Raw genomic sequence first — 20680 nt, 5'->3', positions numbered from 1 at the left:
GTGGCTGATATGCTCGGCCCGGTAAATTGGCCCTACATACATTCTATCGCAGTACTTTTGGATGGCCTAGCCCGGCCCAGCCAAGATGGGCTTGGAAGAGTCTTATTTTGGCTGTGAACCGGCTAAAACTTGGGCCCGACTTGTTTTAGCCTTTTAGGCTGGGCTTGGATTCAATGCAAAGCACATTGGGTTTTGAGTCCGGTCAGGCTCAACACACATGCTGGTCCGATTCCCTGGGCTGGCCCAGCCCAAGTAACTTTCAAACGCATCCAAAGCACAGTCCAGCCCATGATCAGCACTGCTGTCAACTATTTGATCTGGCACACCATACAGACGACGATAAATCCTACACTTGAAAGTTGAATCATTTGCAACATCCAAAATTCAAGGACTACAAATTCGATCAAGCCATAGTAAACAACTTAGGAAGTTAGAATGGAATGATAGGTTTTGGAATTACAAGATGCAATGCTGCAGGAGATCCAAACTCCCGTCGAGAATTTTTGAACCAAAATATTGTGCCCTTGCTGCTTAAATGAGAATCCAGAAAGAAAAAAAATAAATCATTATTGCTTGTCGAAATTATTCTCTTAAAAAGAAAGAGTACCAAGAGGAGTTGCTGCGGGAAGAGCATCATCTAATGCCATTTGAAGCCAATAATTTTACTTCATCCATACGTACACGATGCCATTTCATCAACCATCTCGTTAACCATGGTGTCAAGACTTACTATTTTTCATCAACCGCAAAAATTAAGCTTCTTCATAACCTTGGCAAAGGCAGCTGGGACTATTGCAGGCTGTCTAAGTCTACGTTTTGATTTCTTCGACTGCAAAAGAACCAAACTTATGTTAATTTCCAGTAATATCAGCTATTTCCAAACTCACAGGCACTATGTATGGGATTTACCGAGATTAACTTTCAAGGCTTTCACACATACTACAGGGAAAGACTAGTGAGCAGGCGTGTTGCGAATAATTTGTAATGCAATTGAATTAAAGCTCTAATTTGTAAAACAGTGACCAACAAAATCTCTTCAAGGATCCACAGAAAAATTCTGTATCATTTATGCAACACACATTACACAATACAAATGGCCTTTACATCAGAGAATGTAACATCAACACAAACTACATATATTTGAGATTGGTAACTCCAACATGTGGTTACCATCAGGGTTTAAGAATAGCCCAAAAAATGGACATGACTAATTAATCAGATCACGGAACAAGGATCCACACAAAACAAACATTTCCTAATATCCTAGGTGGGATATAGGAAAATGGGAGACAGACAAATAACTGCGAAGGAAACTTGACTATTATGAAACATGGAGGGCATACAATCGATCAAGTATCAAGCTATCATAATGACATCATCTGAAACGGTTTAGGTACACAAACTAAGAATGGAGAAGAAACTGGAATATATGCTCCACCTTTCCACACATGCCTTAAGCAGAAAATAACTTCCTATCAATGTTTGAGTTAGACTAGACCCTAACATATAAGGATTTCATTGCGGAAAAACCTTATCTTTCAATCAGCCTTCTTTCTTCTTCAGTGGCTGATAAATTCCGCAGCCTCACTTTTATCTCATCTATCTTACTCTTGAATAACTTTTTGGCCGTAAACACGTACTTCAAGTTTCTTTGCAAACATCTCAAACGTTAAGGGCAGTCAAGTATCGGTAACAATGATGGTTGTGTGTGAGAGAGAGAGAGACAAACATCAAAGGAAGAAAAGATAAGGATCATTTGCATCAGACAAATTTCAACAATCTGTTCAACAGGAGCTTTATGAAGAGCCAGGACATGTAAAGTAGGGAACTAAGAGTATTAGTGTATTTTTAAGAATGAACTCAGGAATTAGCAATAAACTGTTATGGGGATTTAAATCGTAGAAGAAAAAGCGGTTGCAGGAGTACATGACTTTAGAGACAGTTGAACATAGGGTCACTAATTGTGAACTAAGATTACATAGGTACACTCATTTTTTTAGGCACACTTATTTACTGACATGAAAAACCAGACAAATAAGAACTTACAGACCAACTTCAATTTCAAAGAGGATTATAAAAGTGCGATACAACCCCCAAGTTTCCCAGACACCACCAGGTAATTAAAACAATACTACTACTACAGACTACTACAGAAAGATGTTCAATATTTATCACTGGAAAAAGAGTACTTATTACCCTAAATTGCTATAACAATTGTAGCTGCATTAGTTACATGTGCAATACTTACCATTTCAAGCTCTATAACCTACCCTTTCCGCATGAGATAAGCCTAATTGAAGGAAAAAGAAACAATTTGAGTTTCTAAAGCATCTTACCAACAACAATAAAACCCAGACCCATCACAATAGTATTTTGCCTGTCCTTCAACCATTCCTAATTTCACTAGATTGTGGACAAAAAGCCTAATGTTTTAGGTTCATCGGCTCAGCATTAGAACATTTGTAATAACTAGAGAAGAAAGAAGAAAGAAGACATCCCTTATGAATGGAATAACAATGAAACCAAGCCAATGACACAGACAAACTGTGGATATTAATGTGGTCAAGGAATAAAGTTATATTTTCTTAAGTTCACTCATCTGATAAGGGCAGACAAGCAAAAGATCGTATAAAGCAACTGAGTCATATTCACCTAAATTTCACAAGTCTGATAAGGGGAGTAGCTACCAGAATCAATAGTAAGTAATCATCTAATTTTATGTGCAATATCAAACAACCTATAATAAACTTACAATATTTTTAGCCTTATCTCCATATTACGAAGATGATGTTTCCATGTCTTGAACCAATAGCACCTAGGTTGTGTTTTGGCAGAGCAACCTTATCACTATGCCAAGGATTGCAATATAGAGGTAACTAAACTTTCGACAGTTAAGATACCATAAATTCGTCTCGCCAACACCTAAATAAATAACTTTTTATGACAGATACTCGGTGGCAGAAGAATGTCACATTATTTATAAGATTAGAAACAAAACTTTGACGGTTTTCATAGGAAAGGCATACCTTCACGTGAGCATTGTGTCTTTTTCCCTCTTTCCAGCGTCGAATTTTTCCATCATTCATCGTCCTGAATCTCAACTTGTAAGACCTGATCGATATGAATATAATATCACAAGTCAATTCCAACCCATATTAAATTGAGTTCTGCAAGACTTGGTAGGGGACAGGGGAGAACACAAGAGAATCAATTAACACAAAAAAAAAAAAAAAAAAACCTACGAATAAGATTTCATTTTAGTTTTCTTGAGCTTGGAGGTGACGGGTGTCATTGGCTTCCTCTTCTTACGCCGTTCTCTTGATGACACATATCGTACATGCACCAACTAGTTATACATGAACATTAGATTCTACCATAACAAATCATGATACTGATATAACAAACCATAAAACAAAACAGAGTATGAAAAAGCTTCAAGATCAACAAAAGACTACAAGAGGTATTCAAATCGGTTGCTGGGGACATTCAAAATTTTGATAATTTGAATAAGAGAAAACTAAACCGAATCAAGTGATGCTAAGAATTTTATGAGAATTCTACATCACAGCCAGGTTCCAGAAAAATGAAGTCAAATTTTGAGGTATTTTTCAAGTAACCACACAGACGAAACAAAAATCAATTATCATCCTTTTATCAATAACCCCAACTATTTGAGGTGGACTACATGAATCCACAACGAGAATGCTTTACATTGCACTGCCGGATTCCTTTTCAACAATCATTTCGGTCTGAAGCTACCATCCCAAACAATCATAACTCGCCCATACCTTTAACTCTAAATTTCCATAAATCAATAATTTAACTAACAAAGGCTCGGAGAAATGGGAGTAAGAATAAACCTTAAAAATGATCACATGAATCTAACAAAATTTCAGTATCATATCAAGAAAATCTAACTAAACTAGGGCAAATAAGTTGTCTCGGTCTGCTTCTTCAGAGGATCCCCTCAGTAATGTAACGACCAACAAAGCAAATGGGGCAAAATTAATACAAGCCATTATCACAAAATAAGCACAAACGCAAGGAACACAAAACTTACAGAGAGAGGGAGTGGAGAGGAACGCAAAGGAAGAACCGCCAATGAAGGGAACTGATGATTTACTGTTGACGGATACAAAACCTGCCGAAGACTCCATGAGGAAGTTGAAGCGAGATGTGGAGAGTGGCCAAGCTGCGGCGAACAATGATGCAAAAAACGACGAGAGGAGGAGACGGAATAGAGAGATGAAAAAGTTTCCGGTGATTGTAGCTTCAGAGACCGGAGCTTGGTGCACAATCTCTGCATCGTGAAGCTTAATCAATGGTGCGCATCTATCTTCTCGGCTCACTAACAAAAATGTGGAGAAACCTACTAGGGCGTGTATGGGAGCTTTGGATTAGGGCCATTATTTGAAAGTATTGGGCCTTTGTTTGCCCAACCCATTAGTGATCAGGATATTGGGCTAACAAGATGAAAGGCCCATATGATGGATAATTTCATTATAACCAAGCCCGTGTTTTGGCAGGAGATGGGCCTGGCCCATCAGTCCTTTTGCCCTAGCATGCCTTTTGTGGCAACAAGCAACCATATAACAGCATCTCTATTCCATTTTAGGGACCACTTTTACAATATCAAATCTCCAATGAGTACCCCAAAAAGTACCCTAGAATGGAGTGGGTGATTTGCATATCTCAAAATTTGGGTATGCACTAAATAAAAGAAGTAATATTTTATTTTTTCTTCTTTCATTCCCTTCTCTCCATTAATATTTTATTTTTTACGTTTATAATAATAAATGTTAAAAAATATTAGATGTGATGTTGAAATAAGATACGGGATTCTTTAAAATAAATTTTTGATTAAAATAAAGAAAACAACATACTCAAAATATGATATATGATTAGGGGTGACAAAACATATTTTGGTTCGAATGATCAAATATCAAATATGTCTGACCTGGACATAAGTTATATATTCGAAATTTGGGTTCAAACACAAAGAAATTTGTCCAGCTTAAAACCGGGTCCGAGTCCAAACATATAAATCTTATTAGATTTCTTGTCCGAACCCTAACCGGGATTAGGTTATTGTCCGATTTATTTGTACATATTTAAACTAATCCAGGTATTATCAATTAAGTACGTCCGAAATCCAATTCGGATTATGGTTCAGACATATAAATATTTCGTAAATACATGTTACATGGTTGAGAATTCTTTTAGGTTCATGTTCTGCTTTTGTTCAAAACCAAGCAATTGGTGGAGAAGGGGCTCGCACAAATCATGAATGGTCCCTTGGAGGATTTGCATTGTATTGTACGCTCCAAAAGAAGTAAAAAGGAGAAGACTCCCCTGTGAAACTACCCCACTCTTCTAGTCTTCTGCTATGTCTAAATCAACTTTCAACTTTTAAGTCTTTGTTGGTATCAGTAGAAGATATCGTTGGGAAGCTCACTACTTCAATCATCTTTTTCCCCCCTGATTCTTTCTTCTTTTTATTTCTTTTCCTAATAAGAGTCTTGAATTAATGTTTTGGTTGTTAGAAACCAAAGGCACATCGATCCATAATTATTTGATGCGTATGAGATAGGAAAATTACGAGTGCTCGAGGAAAGATTAATGGAGATATGTTAAGAATCCCAAATCGAAAAGACGTGAGGATCTCATTGGATTTATAAGGGTAAAAACCCACCTCTTTACAATCAACGGGACCCTCTTAGGTTCACCCCATGTAGCCCCACCCTTTTGTTCACCCTCATCAAACACCATCGGATCTAAAAAATACACTTTAGATGCTCAAAATACACCTTAGATGCTCACCTGTGAAAAAACTATGATGACTTTCATAGACATATTTATAAGGGGTGGATGATCCGCTCTTTTCATGAGGGTGGACCTTAGTAATTTCCACAATCAACTAGACATTTTCTTTTGAGCTCAAGTACCATTAAGTAAGACAGTCTATAAAAAAATAAAATCATACGGACCCGATATATTCACGAGAATTGATAAATAATCCGTGTGAACACAAAACTCACTGAGAACAACAACGTGAGAGAGATTTGTGGTCAAAAGTCCGTGTTCTGCGGGCATTAGTAGCACAATCAATCAATTATCCTCTAGAAACTTTTTTCTCATCTTCCACTTCCTATTGCTAAAATCTAATACATGCATTCATATTATTTCCTTAGTTCCCACTTGCCTCAAGGCCCTCAACTAGGCGAGAGCCTGAGTGTGACTGTGGGAGATAGTGAAACCTTGAACACATTTCCTCATATTCCAAACCAATGGGTTTTGTTTCGGTGTGGAATTGGCATGGAATAAGAAATGTCAAAACCACATGGACCAAGACCCAACATACCAACTCCATCCCCCACACAAAATACTATGCACATTCGGGTTATTATTATTTTATAACCGAGAATTTATTAGTTTGACATGTCCACTGGACGATTGGGTCAAATCTAAACTTGGGTGGCCAACCTAGTCTGTTTCGTTCTGATGATCGTTAAGAACGAACCGAAACTCTTACGAAAAATAACACAAAAATTACTGAGCGTAGGAGTTAAACTTGCAACCTTCCATATTTGTAAGGAGGCATCATACACACATTCGGGTCATTCTTTCAACTTCAATTAGAAAATTAAGATATAACCCAATTTCAAGAGACAAGAAACAGCTCACAAATTCCAATTATGTAGAAGTAGGACCCTTGTGGCCTTCCTCTTTTTTTCGTGTGAGAACCTTAGGTCTTCCTTTTTAAGGCCTTTAATTCACTCCCTACTCAGCCTTAGTAGTCCTTACTCTCTTTTTCCTTTTTACAACTATATCTTTTTCCTTTTTACAACTATTTATTGCAAGACATTATATTATTGAAAAAGATAAAGATCCCAATTGCTTCACATACATATTAAATTATGTACATAGTCATCTCAGTAATTGGGATCTCAATTGTTGGGATTCGTAGCGTTCCTATTATATTACTCTCTCCGTCTCATAAAGATAGTCATACTTATTTTTTCACACAGATTAAGAAAATCTAATTAATATGGTAACAAGATTCAATTTTACTCACATATTTCCTAATACACCCCTAATTAATACTTAGATGACCCTAATTAATACTGTGATAACAAATCACATTAAATAGGAGTCTTTTAGAAAACTAATGAACTAATTACATTCTAAAAAATGAAACAAGACTATAATTTGGGACAGACGAATAAAGAAAGTTGGACTATCTTTACGGGACGGAGGGAGTATACACTATTTTGTATAGTTTTTTTTTTCCTTTTGTATTTTAGTGAGACATTTCCTTTCATTCCAGAAGGTTGCAACATGTAATTAGACCGGTGATGCAATATTCATCCAGGTTGATGCTTTTCTCAATGAGACAAAATTTGATATATAAGCTTCTCACACTTATTCATTAGTTTTATCTAAACAATCCACAAGGTCTCAATTTTCATTTTATGAATTATGCTGCTGATTTCAAAGTTTTCTTATATTTCTCCCTAACTTGAATCAGCTTCTAGAATTATTAAAAAAATAAAATAAATCACTTTTACAGATCCCAATTTTTTTTTGTCCCGGACTCCCAACTATCTCAAATGGTTGAGATGAACACATATGATTTCATATGTGGTATGTGATTTCACATGGATCATATGTGTTCATCTCCGCATTTAAAATAACTGGGATAAAAAACACTAGAATTCTTAACATTTTTTTATTTAAGTACCACAGGTTTAATTTGATAGTTTCTACTAATTTCTTATCCCAGCCAAACAAAGAATAGATAAAGTTGTAATAACGAATAAAGCAAACACAACTTTTTTTTGTGGTGCTGCATCTACACCTTGGGACTCCCACATTATGTGGAAATTATCAAACTTCAATATTTAAATATCCTAAAAAACGAGTCGTTGGTTTAACAATAAAAACTTCACATATAAGGGACAATTCATCCAATAAGATATGGATTCGAGTCCTGCCCCTCCTATCCCCTTGTACCAAAAAAAATTTAAATATCATACCTCTCGAAAAAAATATTTAAATATCCTATATAACCACATGAACAATATAACCAATGTCACAAAAACAAATACCCAAAACCATGCCTATGTGATATGTCTACTGACATAGTTTTTTTTTTTAAATAATCTACTAACATAATTAATAAGTAATTAAAATAAATATTTACACAAAACAAAAAAGGGCCTAATATTGGCTTCAATATCGATGCAAATTCCGACTCTGACCATTTACATTCGTGAAAATCCCAACGAGGTCCTGTCGATACGGCAAGTAAGACCGCCGTTTCTCGCTTTCCTTCGCTGCCCTGTTTCGTTTTGCATATTCATCCTCAGTTCGTCCTCTCTCCTCCTTTGTGTTGGATACAGTTGTTCTCTGCTTCGATTCCTCTGTTTTCCCCTTTTTATTGATTCGTGTCAGGAACACGAACGTTTCCTTGCCGTCGCTGTGGCTCCGGTACAAGATGTCTCGGAACTTCCACTTCTTCGAAGAACCTGTGGAGCCGCTCTTCTTGGATAGCCCCGGCGACGACTCTCCCGCCTTCTTCGGAGTCCAAACGCAGTATGTGCCTGGTTCCGCGCCATCTAATTCGTCTGCCTCCGACGATGAACAAGACGAGGATGTGAGCTCCCGCTCTTCGCTGAACAGCTGCCGTAACGGCGGCCGATGTGACGTGGCTTTGGTTTTCACTATGGTGGCTTCCTCATTTATTGTGCACAAACCGTTGGAGAGCAACAAATCTGTGTTGAAGAGCGGGTAGACCGGCCTGATCTGTCCGTTGTAGAAGATCTCGTCGGCGGTGATAGGTATGGACTCCTCATTTCTGCATACAATTGAGAACTCAAATTCTCCATCGCTTCCATCTCCATCGTTGGACTCTGTTTCGTTGTTGAATTCTTGAATGACTCTGGCTGCAATCTCAGCGAGCTTGCCGGAGGAGTAGGTGTCGAAACTGGGAGATCTGTCTGGAGAGAACGAGAGTAGTGAACTACTTCCCTGCATTTTCAATTCAATTTTCGATTCCTAGAGAGAGAAGGAATTGAGAGATATAGAGAGAGAAACCAGCAGTGTTGGTGGAGATTTAAATTAACGTAAAGGATACGAGCGAGGGGGCGGTGTTTGGATATATAGGTGTGTAAGCGGTTGAGAAATGGCTTTCATTTATAGCGGCCGTTACTTCTTCCTCATTAAAAAGATAATTACATTCACACCTTTTGGTTTAATCAAGATCTTAAATCAACGAAACAATCTGATGCAACCCAAAATCACAAAATTGATAAGAATGTGTAATCTTACTGATTTTTAATATTACTGAGCTTACGGGCAGAGTTTAGGGTTTATAATTTAGGTTTAGGATTTTAGCTAGTTATCTCTTCGGAATTGGTGCTTAAAGGATTTCGTCCGAAGTCCGATTGTAGTTAGATTCTTAGCTGACATTATTATTTTCAAGTAGTTTGTTGTAGGTCTTGGCCCAACTAACCTATCGACGAGTTTATACATGCCTAGTCTGATCTGAGTTTGTACTTAGTGGGTTGTTCGAAGGGAATGTCTGTTGAGTTGTTCTCGCCTTCTTGGTTACCATTTGGGAATTGGGGGCGTATGTATATATACATATATAATACCATACACACAGGTACGCAAAACTTGAAAAAACTTGTTTATGAATGTGACTTAATTAAGATGTCAACTCCTTACAACAGACTCCTAATTATCTTTGACTTAGTGGCCATGAATACACATAATAAATATCAATCAACGAGGGCGTCCACATTGTGAAATTGTTGTTGCCTCGATCAAGAGATGACAATTAAATATTTAAGGTTAGTAAATGTACCAATATCAGGTGGAACATTTTTGAACCCTAGGTTGGTAGTTCTAGTAACTTCTAGAAGATATATAGTATATATACATACATACAACACTCACCACTTGATGTGAATATATATATTATACCTTGTGTTTGGAAACTATATCTATCTATATGATCATGATCTGGTCTGGCCTGTGCAATGAATGAGAAAACTTTGATTTAAGTATATTTAACCTTCAACGCCAAATAAACCCCGACAGAGACAATAGCTGCTGGTCGGGTGGTGATGGTAATCTATTCCTAAACTACATACTCAACTAGTTTTGTTTGTTGTCACTTTGATATATAGTGTCAAGAATTTATGTAGATGGTATTAATATAATTCAATCGAGTGGTATATATACAAATGTTCAATCTCTCTCATACGACCGACGTTTTTTTCTGAACCTAAGAACCAATAACAACAATCCAAAAATAACAAAGTCGTACGAACCTTTGACCCAAACGGACAATAGTGGTTTGTAATATTTGGGTTGAATTTTCTGGCATATAGGCATACCTAACCCACCTTAATTAATTTAATTTACAAAATATGGTTCAGTAGATATATATGTATATATAGTATCACAAACCAGAAGTGTTTAGCAAGAAACCTAACGTTCAAATTAATGATCAAATCAATGAATCAATAGAAAAATTTATATATATGATAACTAATAAGTATATATGCTGGAAAGCATGGGCATCTATCATAATTAATTAATATATATATATATAGATTAATTAGTGATCATTGATCAGTAATTAATATTATTATTCTTTGGGATCACGTAAAGTCTCCCATCTAAGTCTAGTGCAATCAATAACAAAGATCATTCTACACATGGACGGTACTGCTGGTTACAGTCGTGATTTCCTCACCACCTTGCTCAAGCATGAATATAATCTTAGGATATAATGCGCTACTGAAAGTGATATGACGTCGCCATGGAAATGGAATACTTCATCGTCCTGTTGCTGTAATTTCAATGACTTGGGCCTGTTTTAGTTTGATTTAACTCAATCTGCAGCGCCAAGAGATGCCTATACTAGCTCAAGGGAGAGTAAGCAGTCAATCTAGTTCTGCCTTTATGTCTTTCAATACTCAATGGGTGAAATGTATAGTCTTGAAGATGGTGCTCACTTTGAACGTGCTGTTGATTCCAATGTTTCTGAACCGAGCAGTTATGAGAACGACATTAGTCATGGAAGCAATGAAGAAGAAGATGTTAGGTAGGAATATCAATGACAGTGTCCTACAGCAAAAATCAAAACATTGACACTCCATTGTGTACTGATTGGGCTCAGCGTTAACACGTTTTCCTGGAGAATAATCTAGCTCAAATTCGTACTTAAGCGTGCTTGCTTCTGCGAGAACACTATTGGATGAGTGACCTGAGGTATAAAACCAACTAATTGATCAAAGCTATAAAGACATTGCTTCTTATTCAATGCAAGTAAAATACTCAACTGATCAAAGCTGCAGAATAACGGAGGTGGAAAATTCCTAAAACAAATTCAGTCCTAAAACCGAATGGCCTTAACACTACTTCTATCAGGAAAGGAAAGCCTTCACAATTTGTTCCCTCAAAGGTTTAAATCTAAACTTGGATTCCTCAAGTCCTTTTATCCATTTGAGCGGCGTCCATTCTGGCCATGTCCCATCCTCTCACTGGCCCTATTTTGCTCAATTGACTGCGGACAGTTGCCTGATGCAAGTAGCTGGAGAACAAAAAGCAATGTAGTTTTTAGTCGCAATTAGATTGACCTGAACTAGTACTTACAGGTAAAACAGACAACAAAAGGAATGAAAATTCAGACACAATAACCTTCAACATCACATATCACTTGCTGATCAACAAAAAAACAAAAAATCTAAGCGCCAAACTTCATCAGCAAACCTACTTTAACAATATCAGCTAACTATGAAAAGTATGCAATGATTCACAAATGGAATAGCAATAATATTTCAGCTCGAGAATAAGAATCAGTTAGCTGGGATGTGAAACATTCCGAACCAAAACTATCTCTGTCCTCCAACCACATTTGAAAACTTCATTCGGACCAGCATCATCCTTTAAAGCATATTATCGGAATCATTTTTCAAACAAAGTAAGATCGTAGAGAATTTCCTTTTCCAGATGCCTCATCAAAATAAAGCCACCGCTACTGGAAATACTATCTTCCACAAACAGCACAAAGAACGTTATTCTTTTAGGAGGACAGAATACTATGCAAATTCAAAGCAAACAAACTGGTCCACCACTCCAAGCCAGAAACTCGATCTTTAGCAACTTGAAAAAAGGGAGAGAGACTCTCCAGATGTGTAGATTGCAAGGTTCTCTACTTAACTTTTTAAGAATAAATTACTGATCTTGACAACAACTTCTGACGTAGACAAGGTTGCAAGATGTCGAGGTGTAAAGAAAGGACCAAACAATTTGTTAGGCAGAGTTGATATCCAATGGATGAATACACGCCAGAGCATACACAATATTATGAAAACATCCAACTACTGTTTTGACTTTCACCCGTGTAAGAAACTATTAAATAGACCCTCACTTGGGAGGGAAAACTAACAAAGAATTAAATCATTCAATTCTACAAATCAAAGGGATCTAATGATCATTAGAAACTGTACCTTGCCTCTGAAAGATTTGATGACCGCAGCCAACAATTCATCTCCTGCTATTTTTCTTACTTGTTTAATCATCTCATTTCTCGAAATCTTCTTCGACTGACAAAATACCAAGTTGAAAGAAAATGAAAACCTTAGAACTAAACGAATTACAATCAGCTAATGTTGCAAGCAAAAAAAAAAAGAAATAATGAAGAATTACCTTTTGATCTCTATAATACTTGGAGATCAAAGTCATATCCCTCTGGGGTAAGAACTTGGAAAGCGAAGACATAAGAGCTGGAAAAGGTATCCATGGTGAAGTCGGTCTCTTCAGCGAATCAGAGGTTAACATGAGCCCTATTCAGTCAACAAACCAAATCAAGATCAGATGACAAAAATAGCCAATAGTAAGAACGATTTCAGTCCAAAACAACATGAAAAAATATACCTTTTAAGCAAGAAGGAGGCAGGAAGCTGACCACGTACTCAGGCAAGATATGAGAATTCATGTGAGTACTCCACACAATATACCTGTCAGGAGACCCCGTAATGCCTATACCAGAATCAAACTGGTCAGAAGATGGATGACATTGCTTAGAACCCGGTGGCACAAGCTCCAACTTCCCCAATATAACCCGGCACCGCAGCAGATGGTGTATCCCATCTTTATCAGCAACTGTTCTCTTGACACTGCAAGGGCAAACAGAATAAATCTCAAAATTACCTAATATAAAAACAGAGATTTAAAAACGCATAGCAGAAGCTTCACCTTTCCATGGGAGACTCATATGGTGAGAGATAAACACCACAGCCGTGAAGGCCATTAGTCATGTTGGCGTGACCAAAACCATCTTGCAAAATCCGGCGTATCTCGTCTCCTGTAGCAGGATACCAAGCGTACTTGACATTTGCATCCCCTCCACGCCTCTCCTCGGTGGCTTTCGCAAACATCTGAAACGCCTGCAGCTTGGCTTGCCCAATCGGACCAGGAAAAGAATTCCTGTGAATGGAAACCACTTCGGGTTGCGCTTCAAGAAAACGCAATCCCTGAACGAACGTCCTCTTGAGTTGATCGTGCACGCTATCCCCTTGAAGCAACCTTGTCAAGTCATTACCGAAGGAAGGCACCTTCCCATAATTGGTCCCGTTGGTGGCGCTGCTATCGCCATCGGAAACAAGCGCATCGTCCTCAATCGATGTTTCCAAACTCGAAAACTCACTAGCAGCTCGGTTTTCGTGATTATCCAGCGATCCATTCGCCAAGTTCACGCCATTGGCGGGCGTGACCTCTGCGGTAGGTTCGATCGTGATGGAGATTCGCATAAATGAATCTCTGTTGTTTTCCATCACTACCAAATCCAAATTCTTGAATCAGAGGAGAGGGAAAGAAAAGGTTACAAAATGTAACGGAGTTTACAATACACAGATTTCTAAACCAAGATTTGCCTAGAAAATTTACGAACAAATCACCGAAACAAACGAATCAAATGAAGAATCTACAAAAAAAAAACAACAGAATCAAAAGAAGAGAAATCGGAAATTTGCAACAGCTCAAACGAAGGATCAAAAGAAGAGAAATCGGAAATTTGCAACAGCTCAAACGAAGGAGGTATACATTTTAGAATCAAAAGAGGATTATAAGAAAGGACGAAGAAGGCGGTGCAAGAAGAACTTGCGGAGCAAGGAAATTAAATAACAGAGAGAATTACTTGGGGAGGATGAAGAACAGAGAAAGCGTGACTGTTCATTTTTATTAGGTCCCTTTGCTATATATATATACATATATAGAAATCAAAAACTGAGGGAACCGCCATTGCCATTAGGAGTCATCGCCGCTGTTTTGAATAGGAAGAGCAGCATGTCGTTTTGGCTAAATAAAGCAGGCGGTTCTGGAGATCGTGATTTGGTGGAATTACCTTAATAGCCTTGCGAATAAAAAATATCGTGGATGCGTGCGTATTGCGCAAGGTTTTCTTTATTTGGGCCGTGTTTGGGGGTTATCAAATGTGGACTGAATCTCCCTTATCTGTTGACACCTGTCGCCGACATTCAGTGATCCAAACATACACTGCTTTCTTTAATTATATTATATTATATTTTTGTGTGTGTTCGTTGTGTATTTTAATAGAACTAAATAATCAAATTTAAGGCACGTTCATTTTTTTTAATACATGAAAAGAGAATGTGAAGGTTCGAACTCGAGACATTTATGAGATACTACATACGTGAATGTTATATGAGCTATTCATAATTATCGAAGCACGTCCATTGATATAGGAGTGGAAGTGTATTCTTATATGTGTGGTCTTATTATTCTTTTGCCAAAAATCGCAATTGGCAAGCCACCAATGAAGAATGAACAATAATCACCTTGCATATAAGAGATCATCCACTCATTAGGTCGTGCATTCAAATCCTACCCCTCCCCAAACCCTGTTTAAAAAAAGAAGAAAAAAGAGAATGAACATGGACGACAACGGGATAACATACAAAAACAAAACAAAAGTCTTACAGGCTGCATGGGCCCTTTGGGTATACAAAAGTCTGGGCGTGGGCTTCTTGATGTCAGGCCTGAACTTAAGGAAGCCCAAATTGGACATATACAATAGGCCAGCCCAATTGATGTAAAACAGACCCGCAGCCCAAATTGGATGTGAACTTTTCATGCTTCTTTTTGGTTATTGCTCGTGTGAATTGAAACTTGTTTTGATTTGGAGCTTCGCATAATGAGTGTTCTGTATCACGTCTTCCTGTGCGGCGTTGCGTTCCGCACAGAAGGTGTTTGATCATTTGTCTCTGTTGAGCATAGCTGACGGAGCTGTGAAAGATTTTGATGTTTTGTGTCTGTAAAAGATGGCAGAACACCATCCCTTTTCCAAAGCTGAATTTCGCATGTGGATGCGGGGCGATTCTCAATTTCTCATCCAAGATAGGAAGGAAAGTTTAGTTTTAACTTGTTTCATCTGAATTATCCTGATCAGAAATTCTGAATAAGTCTGTCAAGAGAATGAATGGAGATACAAAACTTGGCAGTTCTACTGAATAAACGTTGGTCTGGCTGGCGATAAAATGGAATTTACTTTCAGACTGATAGTGTGCTGCAAGCCAGAAAAGACAATACTCTAAACCAGCAATTTCTCAAAGGAGGCATTTCATACAACCATACATGAGGGTTCCCACAACATAGTTACTTACACACAAAAGAGTACAGAAGTGTGAAGGTAAAGCAGGTGAAACCGGACAGAAGTAACTGAAAGAGAATAAATATGAAGTTCCCTTGGACGATTAGCCAGCCGCTGCTTCTATCTCAATCTAGTTCACTGAATGGGAAATAGGTTCCCCTTCTTACAATATAACATACAGAAAGAGAATGGCAGAGGGCAGTAGCTGGTTCCTAAACTGAATAAGACGGGAATTCATTCGACAATAGGGTCGCTACTTCGATAAAATAACTTTACTAGAAGATTGCATATTATTATTATAGAGTTCCAACTAAGAAGCTGAAGAACAAGGCATGTTGCTAACCTTCTTCAGGAGGCCTTTTATCTCGCTCTCCAGTTTGGTTCTCATCTCTGGAGAAATATCATTTCCTGGCTTCTCCAGCATTGATGTCATCATTTCTAGATTATGCCTTATAAAGTCGATGGGAAGAGGTTCCTTGGGATGAGGCATTGACCCAGAAGGCTTAGCAGCAGTACCAGATCCCTCCAAAGACAGAGAGTCGGTGGATGGCTGATGCAGCTGGAAACCAAGTAGAGTTGCACCAAATGGGTTGCTATTGTTGATACTCTGAACTGCTTTTTCAGCATCAGCTCTCCTTACGAAAACCACTCGTGCCTTTCCTGAATCTTCCAAGAACTTTGTTTCCGATTCCTTCAAGGGACCAAACCTACAAAATGTTGCAATCAAAACTTCTTTTGAAGGCATGGAAACTCCTGATGCAAACGTCAGAATAAGAGTAGTCTCAAGAGCATCCCCATTGCTACCCGCTCTATGATCTGTAATCTTTATGGGGATACCATAAGCTGGTTTTTTCCTAGGGCGACCTGTAGAACCTTCCCTGTTTCTTCTTCTCTTCTTCTGCTCGGAACGGCAACTAGCGTCCTGCAAATCCTTTCCAACTGCTATCGGTTCAGCACTCGTTCCATTCAGATCTGGTATGCTAGCAGGAAGCATGCTGCTTGGAAGATCTGATGTTGCTTTCTTCCTTCTCCTCCTCTTTTTCGGCTCATGATTACCTTCAGCTCGAAAAGTGCCAACCTCTAATGAATCTTTAACCACCAAGCCTTTAGTAGCACCATTTCCATTGGAATCTGGTAGACCTGCACCAGTCCCCTTCTGCGTGGGAATATCATGAATTGAGTACGGTACTGTTAACTGCAAATCTACTAGCAATGGAATGGGATCTACATTGTTACTGATTTCATTGGGTAAGGCAACACATGTTTCACCCTTTGTGCACTGTAAAGCAACTTTCCCCTTCCTCTTTCTCTTCTTTCGCTCAGGTTTGCCTTCCAAAGCAGCATGGGTCATAAGCTGTGAAACGTCTGTCAACAAGCTGGGTGTAGTACCATTGGCATTCAAATCAGGTATGTCTTTAGTTTCTTTAGTCCGCAGACCCATCTCCTCAATATCTTCTAATGATAAGCTGCTTGTGGTAACGTTTATATTCACGTCTGATAGACCAGACAGAGATCTAACTTTCGATCTCATTGAGTTCTTGCCTCTATTCTTCTTTTGTATCTTGTTCTCAGGTTTCACGCTGGGTAGGACAACCAGGACTGGTGGATCAGTGACAATTCCATTTTCAGAATGCTTGGAAGTTCTTCTCTTTCTCTTCTCAGGTTCAGATTTAGCACCAGGAGAAATCTGCTTAATTTCCTGGCTTGGTTTATCCAATAAGCAGGGCTCAGAAGCTGTAGCCTCTTTCTGACCAGTTATATTCTTGCAACACATCTCGTAAACTGACTCATCATGATACCGGGAAATTCTGTACCTTGAAAAGAACCACTCCGTTACCTCAAAATTTTCACTTTCTTTTGGATAGAGACAATCCACTGCTGTAAAACGAAGCTCAGAGAGCAGTTTAGCTGGAGTAGCATTTATAAACTCTGGATTAGCAGGTATACTAACCTCACCCACAAACTTTTTGAACCACTTTTTCTGAAATCTCTTGCCACTACTTTTAGAAACTGGAGGAGGTCCTGAAAACTGACCATCACCTGAATTCATGCTCGCACCTTCAAAATGAACTAGCTGAGCCTTGGAATCTTCTGTTTCATCTGGAAAACCTTTATGTCCCCAGTTTACATAGGGATATGACAAATACTTGCTCTTTTTTCGTTCTCTCAAGTCAAAGCCCTTGTCAGATTTCTCATCACCCCCTGCATCTACATTTCCCATATTTGGAGATCCCGAGAGAAAATTCACCTCCTCCTTAGACAGCGAAGCCAATGTAGCGATGTTGAGATCTTCTTCTTGAACTTGGAAATCCTCCTTCTTTCGTTTCGTGAACTGTGAGCTCCCATCATGAGACCTTGAGTTTTGATCTCTAACTTGAACGTTAGTGTTATCTCTGGCCATCAACACATCACCAGCAATGCCATCCCCATCAGGTATTCCTTGAAGCTGCTGCATCGGCAATTGGCTATGTCCTATGAAACAATAGAAAGATGACAAACGAGCCTTTGCACAAGCTAACTGAAGCATGCTAGGCATGGAAACAACCTGTGCTAGATATTTGAGCTGGGAAAGAAATTTCTCAGGTTCAAACTGAGCCAGTGAAAATTCATCCAGGTCACCGTATTTGCTACCCGAAACAAGAAGTCGTTCCTGAATTTGAGCATTGCCATCAAACACCCCACCTCCTTTCAAGATACAAGAGCAAGTCATTTCTGATTTCACAAGCTCCCCAAATTCATTCACAGCTTTCTCTACAGCTCCAAGGAAACTCCTAGCCTTGTTTTGGCGTGACATCTGTTCAAAGTTTTCACGAAGAAGCTTCAACTGAGATGGGTAGCACCAACTCACATGACCATTGCCAAAGTATCTGACCAGTAGGCAATGTTCCTGTTGGCTCTTCAAAGAATACTTTGATGCATCAGCAGCATCATGAATCTTTCCAGGCCACCACGTCCCAGACTTGGTTTTAACCCATATAATATCACCCACGCTGAATTTAAAATCCTGATTCTCTTCCTTCCCTTCTTCTCGAGCTTCTGTTGATACCTCATCTCCCATCATTAACCCCAAACGTGCTTCTTCATGGGTGTCTCCATTAAATCCAGCAAAAGAACCACTAAAGTCCACATAGAGTGATACGCTATCACCAGAAACATCAATATTCTTCACAGAGTTAACTCCACTCAAATCCAACATTGCATCTTCTTTCATTTCCCCGTCATCAACTTCCTCATTGAAAACACCATCCAAGTCTTCTAACTTCCCATCCCCTTGAGCCTGCACATAGGCTGCTTGGTTCACAGTCTCCCCATCCAAAACATCCTCTTCAAATTGAACAACAGCATCACCGGTCTCTACAGCAATGCCCACCACAGAATCCGCACCCACCTCCGAATTCTTTCCTTCAGCATAACCTGCAGCTTTAACTGCTTCCACCTCAAGACCCACAGCATTGTGGCCGTTTGTTTCAACAGCTTCATCACCATCGACAAGAAGCTCCAAATCTGAATCAAACCCAGTACAATTCTTACTGAAACCAAACAACCCAGAAGCCTCTTCTAGGGATTTAACATCTAGGGTTTGAGCTTCTTGGGTTTCCGGGGTCTTAGGGTTTTCCATCTAAACTAAAAGAAATCAAATTTTCTTCTCTTTACTACAGCCGTCTCTGCAGAGCTTCGAACACAGGGAAAAAAGGGTAAAGCTTCATTACAATGCTTCATGAGTGTAAGAACAACAAAACCCAGAAACCAACCAAAAGAAAAAAAAAACCCCAGAAACACATAAAAATCAAAACTTCGTAGTTCCTGTGTGGAGGATATACATACCTACAAGAGCGGTTTTACATTGTCAACTGAGTCAACAACTCTGCGGCGATCCGGGTTGAGTAGTAAGCTAAGCTAAGTGTGATTCTTCTGACTACGATAGAGATTTTAAAAAAGCAAATAATTTATTTTCTTTATTTGCTCCAAATACGCTAGAGAGAGAGAGAGAGAGTGAAAGGGAAGTCTTTTAGGGATTTGGTTTGTATGAATGTATGTATATATGTATGTATGTAGTGGAGTCTGACCTGTCCTTATTTAAAGGTAGATTTATGGCTTCAAAAGTGAAAACAACAAAGACGAATTCTGATTAGTTTCCACTTTCCAGTTTCTTACACTAGTGGGTAGTGGCTACTAGTGTCAGTGAATGTTGGGTCCCACATTTACATGTTTGATATTACTAGCCACCAAACGCCTATGTTTTAACGATAAGGGGTCGTTGATAAAAAAAAAAACACATTAGGGCTGGGTGGGTAATTTTCCAATTAGGAAAATATAAAAATCGTTCTCGTGTAGGATATCATATACCAAAATTTTTTAAAAAATTATTTAAAATTTAAAACCAAAATCGTTCTATAACTTTTTATCATCGGGCTTTCGTTTACCATTTAATTTTTAATTTTTTTGTTTTTTCATAAATGTTCGGATAATCATTTTTAAACCCGTAAATCTGAACCCTAACCTACTCCAAACTTGAACCTGAGTCATGCATTAATAAACAAAATAAAATAATAGAATCAATAATCTAAATATGATTATACTAATACTAAGTATGACTTATCTTGTAATATTATATCATTAGTATAATTTATAAGGTTATTAGTATGATTCTATAAATGTATAATTCACCATCTTTTTTTTTAATATAGTATGATTTATCGTGTTATTATAGTATGAATATATGATTTATCATTCTATCATATCATTTTATTTAATATGATCATGTTATAATTAAACATCCTAGTAATATACCTTTATATAGATGATTTATGATGTGGTTACTATATTTTTTATCAAACAATTTTGGTACCTTGAACCTGATATCAAAAACCCAACCCAACCCGAAACATAACAAGTTTGAAAATCAAAACCAAAATCATTTCTAAATCCTATGAAGTCGAATTTTAAATTTTAAACGGATAGGATACCCTACACATAGCATCCGCATCCGTGTCA

At 38.1% G+C, this 20680-nt stretch overlaps 4 protein-coding genes across 5 annotated transcripts; all 4 read right to left on the bottom strand.

Moving 5' to 3' along the window:
- Positions 1-364: 364 nt before the first annotated feature.
- On the bottom strand, positions 365-4373 carry LOC120003513. Its single transcript, XM_038852525.1, has 4 exons — positions 4061-4373; positions 3243-3346; positions 3027-3111; positions 365-829 (listed from the first exon to the last, which is right to left on the bottom strand). Exons 1-4 carry the CDS (start codon positions 4304-4306, stop codon positions 740-742), a joined length of 525 nt encoding a protein of 174 aa, XP_038708453.1. The 5' UTR covers positions 4307-4373; the 3' UTR covers positions 365-739.
- A 3859-nt stretch (positions 4374-8232) lies between these two features.
- Positions 8233-9036, bottom strand: LOC120004223. The gene has a single exon (XM_038853492.1). It carries the CDS (start codon positions 9034-9036, stop codon positions 8233-8235), a length of 804 nt encoding a protein of 267 aa, XP_038709420.1.
- A 2080-nt stretch (positions 9037-11116) lies between these two features.
- LOC120004141 (probable inactive poly [ADP-ribose] polymerase SRO5) lies at positions 11117-14314 on the bottom strand. Its single transcript, XM_038853403.1, has 5 exons — positions 13273-14314; positions 12952-13193; positions 12724-12860; positions 12525-12620; positions 11117-11605 (listed from the first exon to the last, which is right to left on the bottom strand). Exons 1-5 carry the CDS (start codon positions 13848-13850, stop codon positions 11510-11512), a joined length of 1149 nt encoding a protein of 382 aa, XP_038709331.1. The 5' UTR covers positions 13851-14314; the 3' UTR covers positions 11117-11509.
- Positions 14315-15612: 1298 nt separating this feature from the next.
- On the bottom strand, positions 15613-19704 carry LOC120003902 (serine/threonine-protein kinase ATM-like). 2 transcript variants are annotated; one of them, XM_038853057.1, is made up of 2 exons: positions 19511-19704; positions 15613-19358 (listed from the first exon to the last, which is right to left on the bottom strand). In XM_038853057.1, exon 2 carries the CDS (start codon positions 19302-19304, stop codon positions 15996-15998), a length of 3309 nt encoding a protein of 1102 aa, XP_038708985.1. In that variant the 5' UTR covers positions 19305-19358; positions 19511-19704; the 3' UTR covers positions 15613-15995. The 2 variants fall into 2 exon arrangements, with proteins under 2 accessions (XP_038708985.1, XP_038708986.1); XM_038853058.1 differs by having other exon boundaries at positions 15613-19362; positions 19512-19704.
- Between the last annotated feature and the right edge of the window lie 976 nt (positions 19705-20680).

This window comes from Tripterygium wilfordii, chromosome 8 (genome assembly GCF_013401445.1).
Source record: "Tripterygium wilfordii isolate XIE 37 chromosome 8, ASM1340144v1, whole genome shotgun sequence".
Lineage (NCBI taxonomy): Eukaryota > Viridiplantae > Streptophyta > Magnoliopsida > Celastrales > Celastraceae > Tripterygium > Tripterygium wilfordii.
This window is presented reverse-complemented; position numbering and strand designations above follow the sequence as displayed.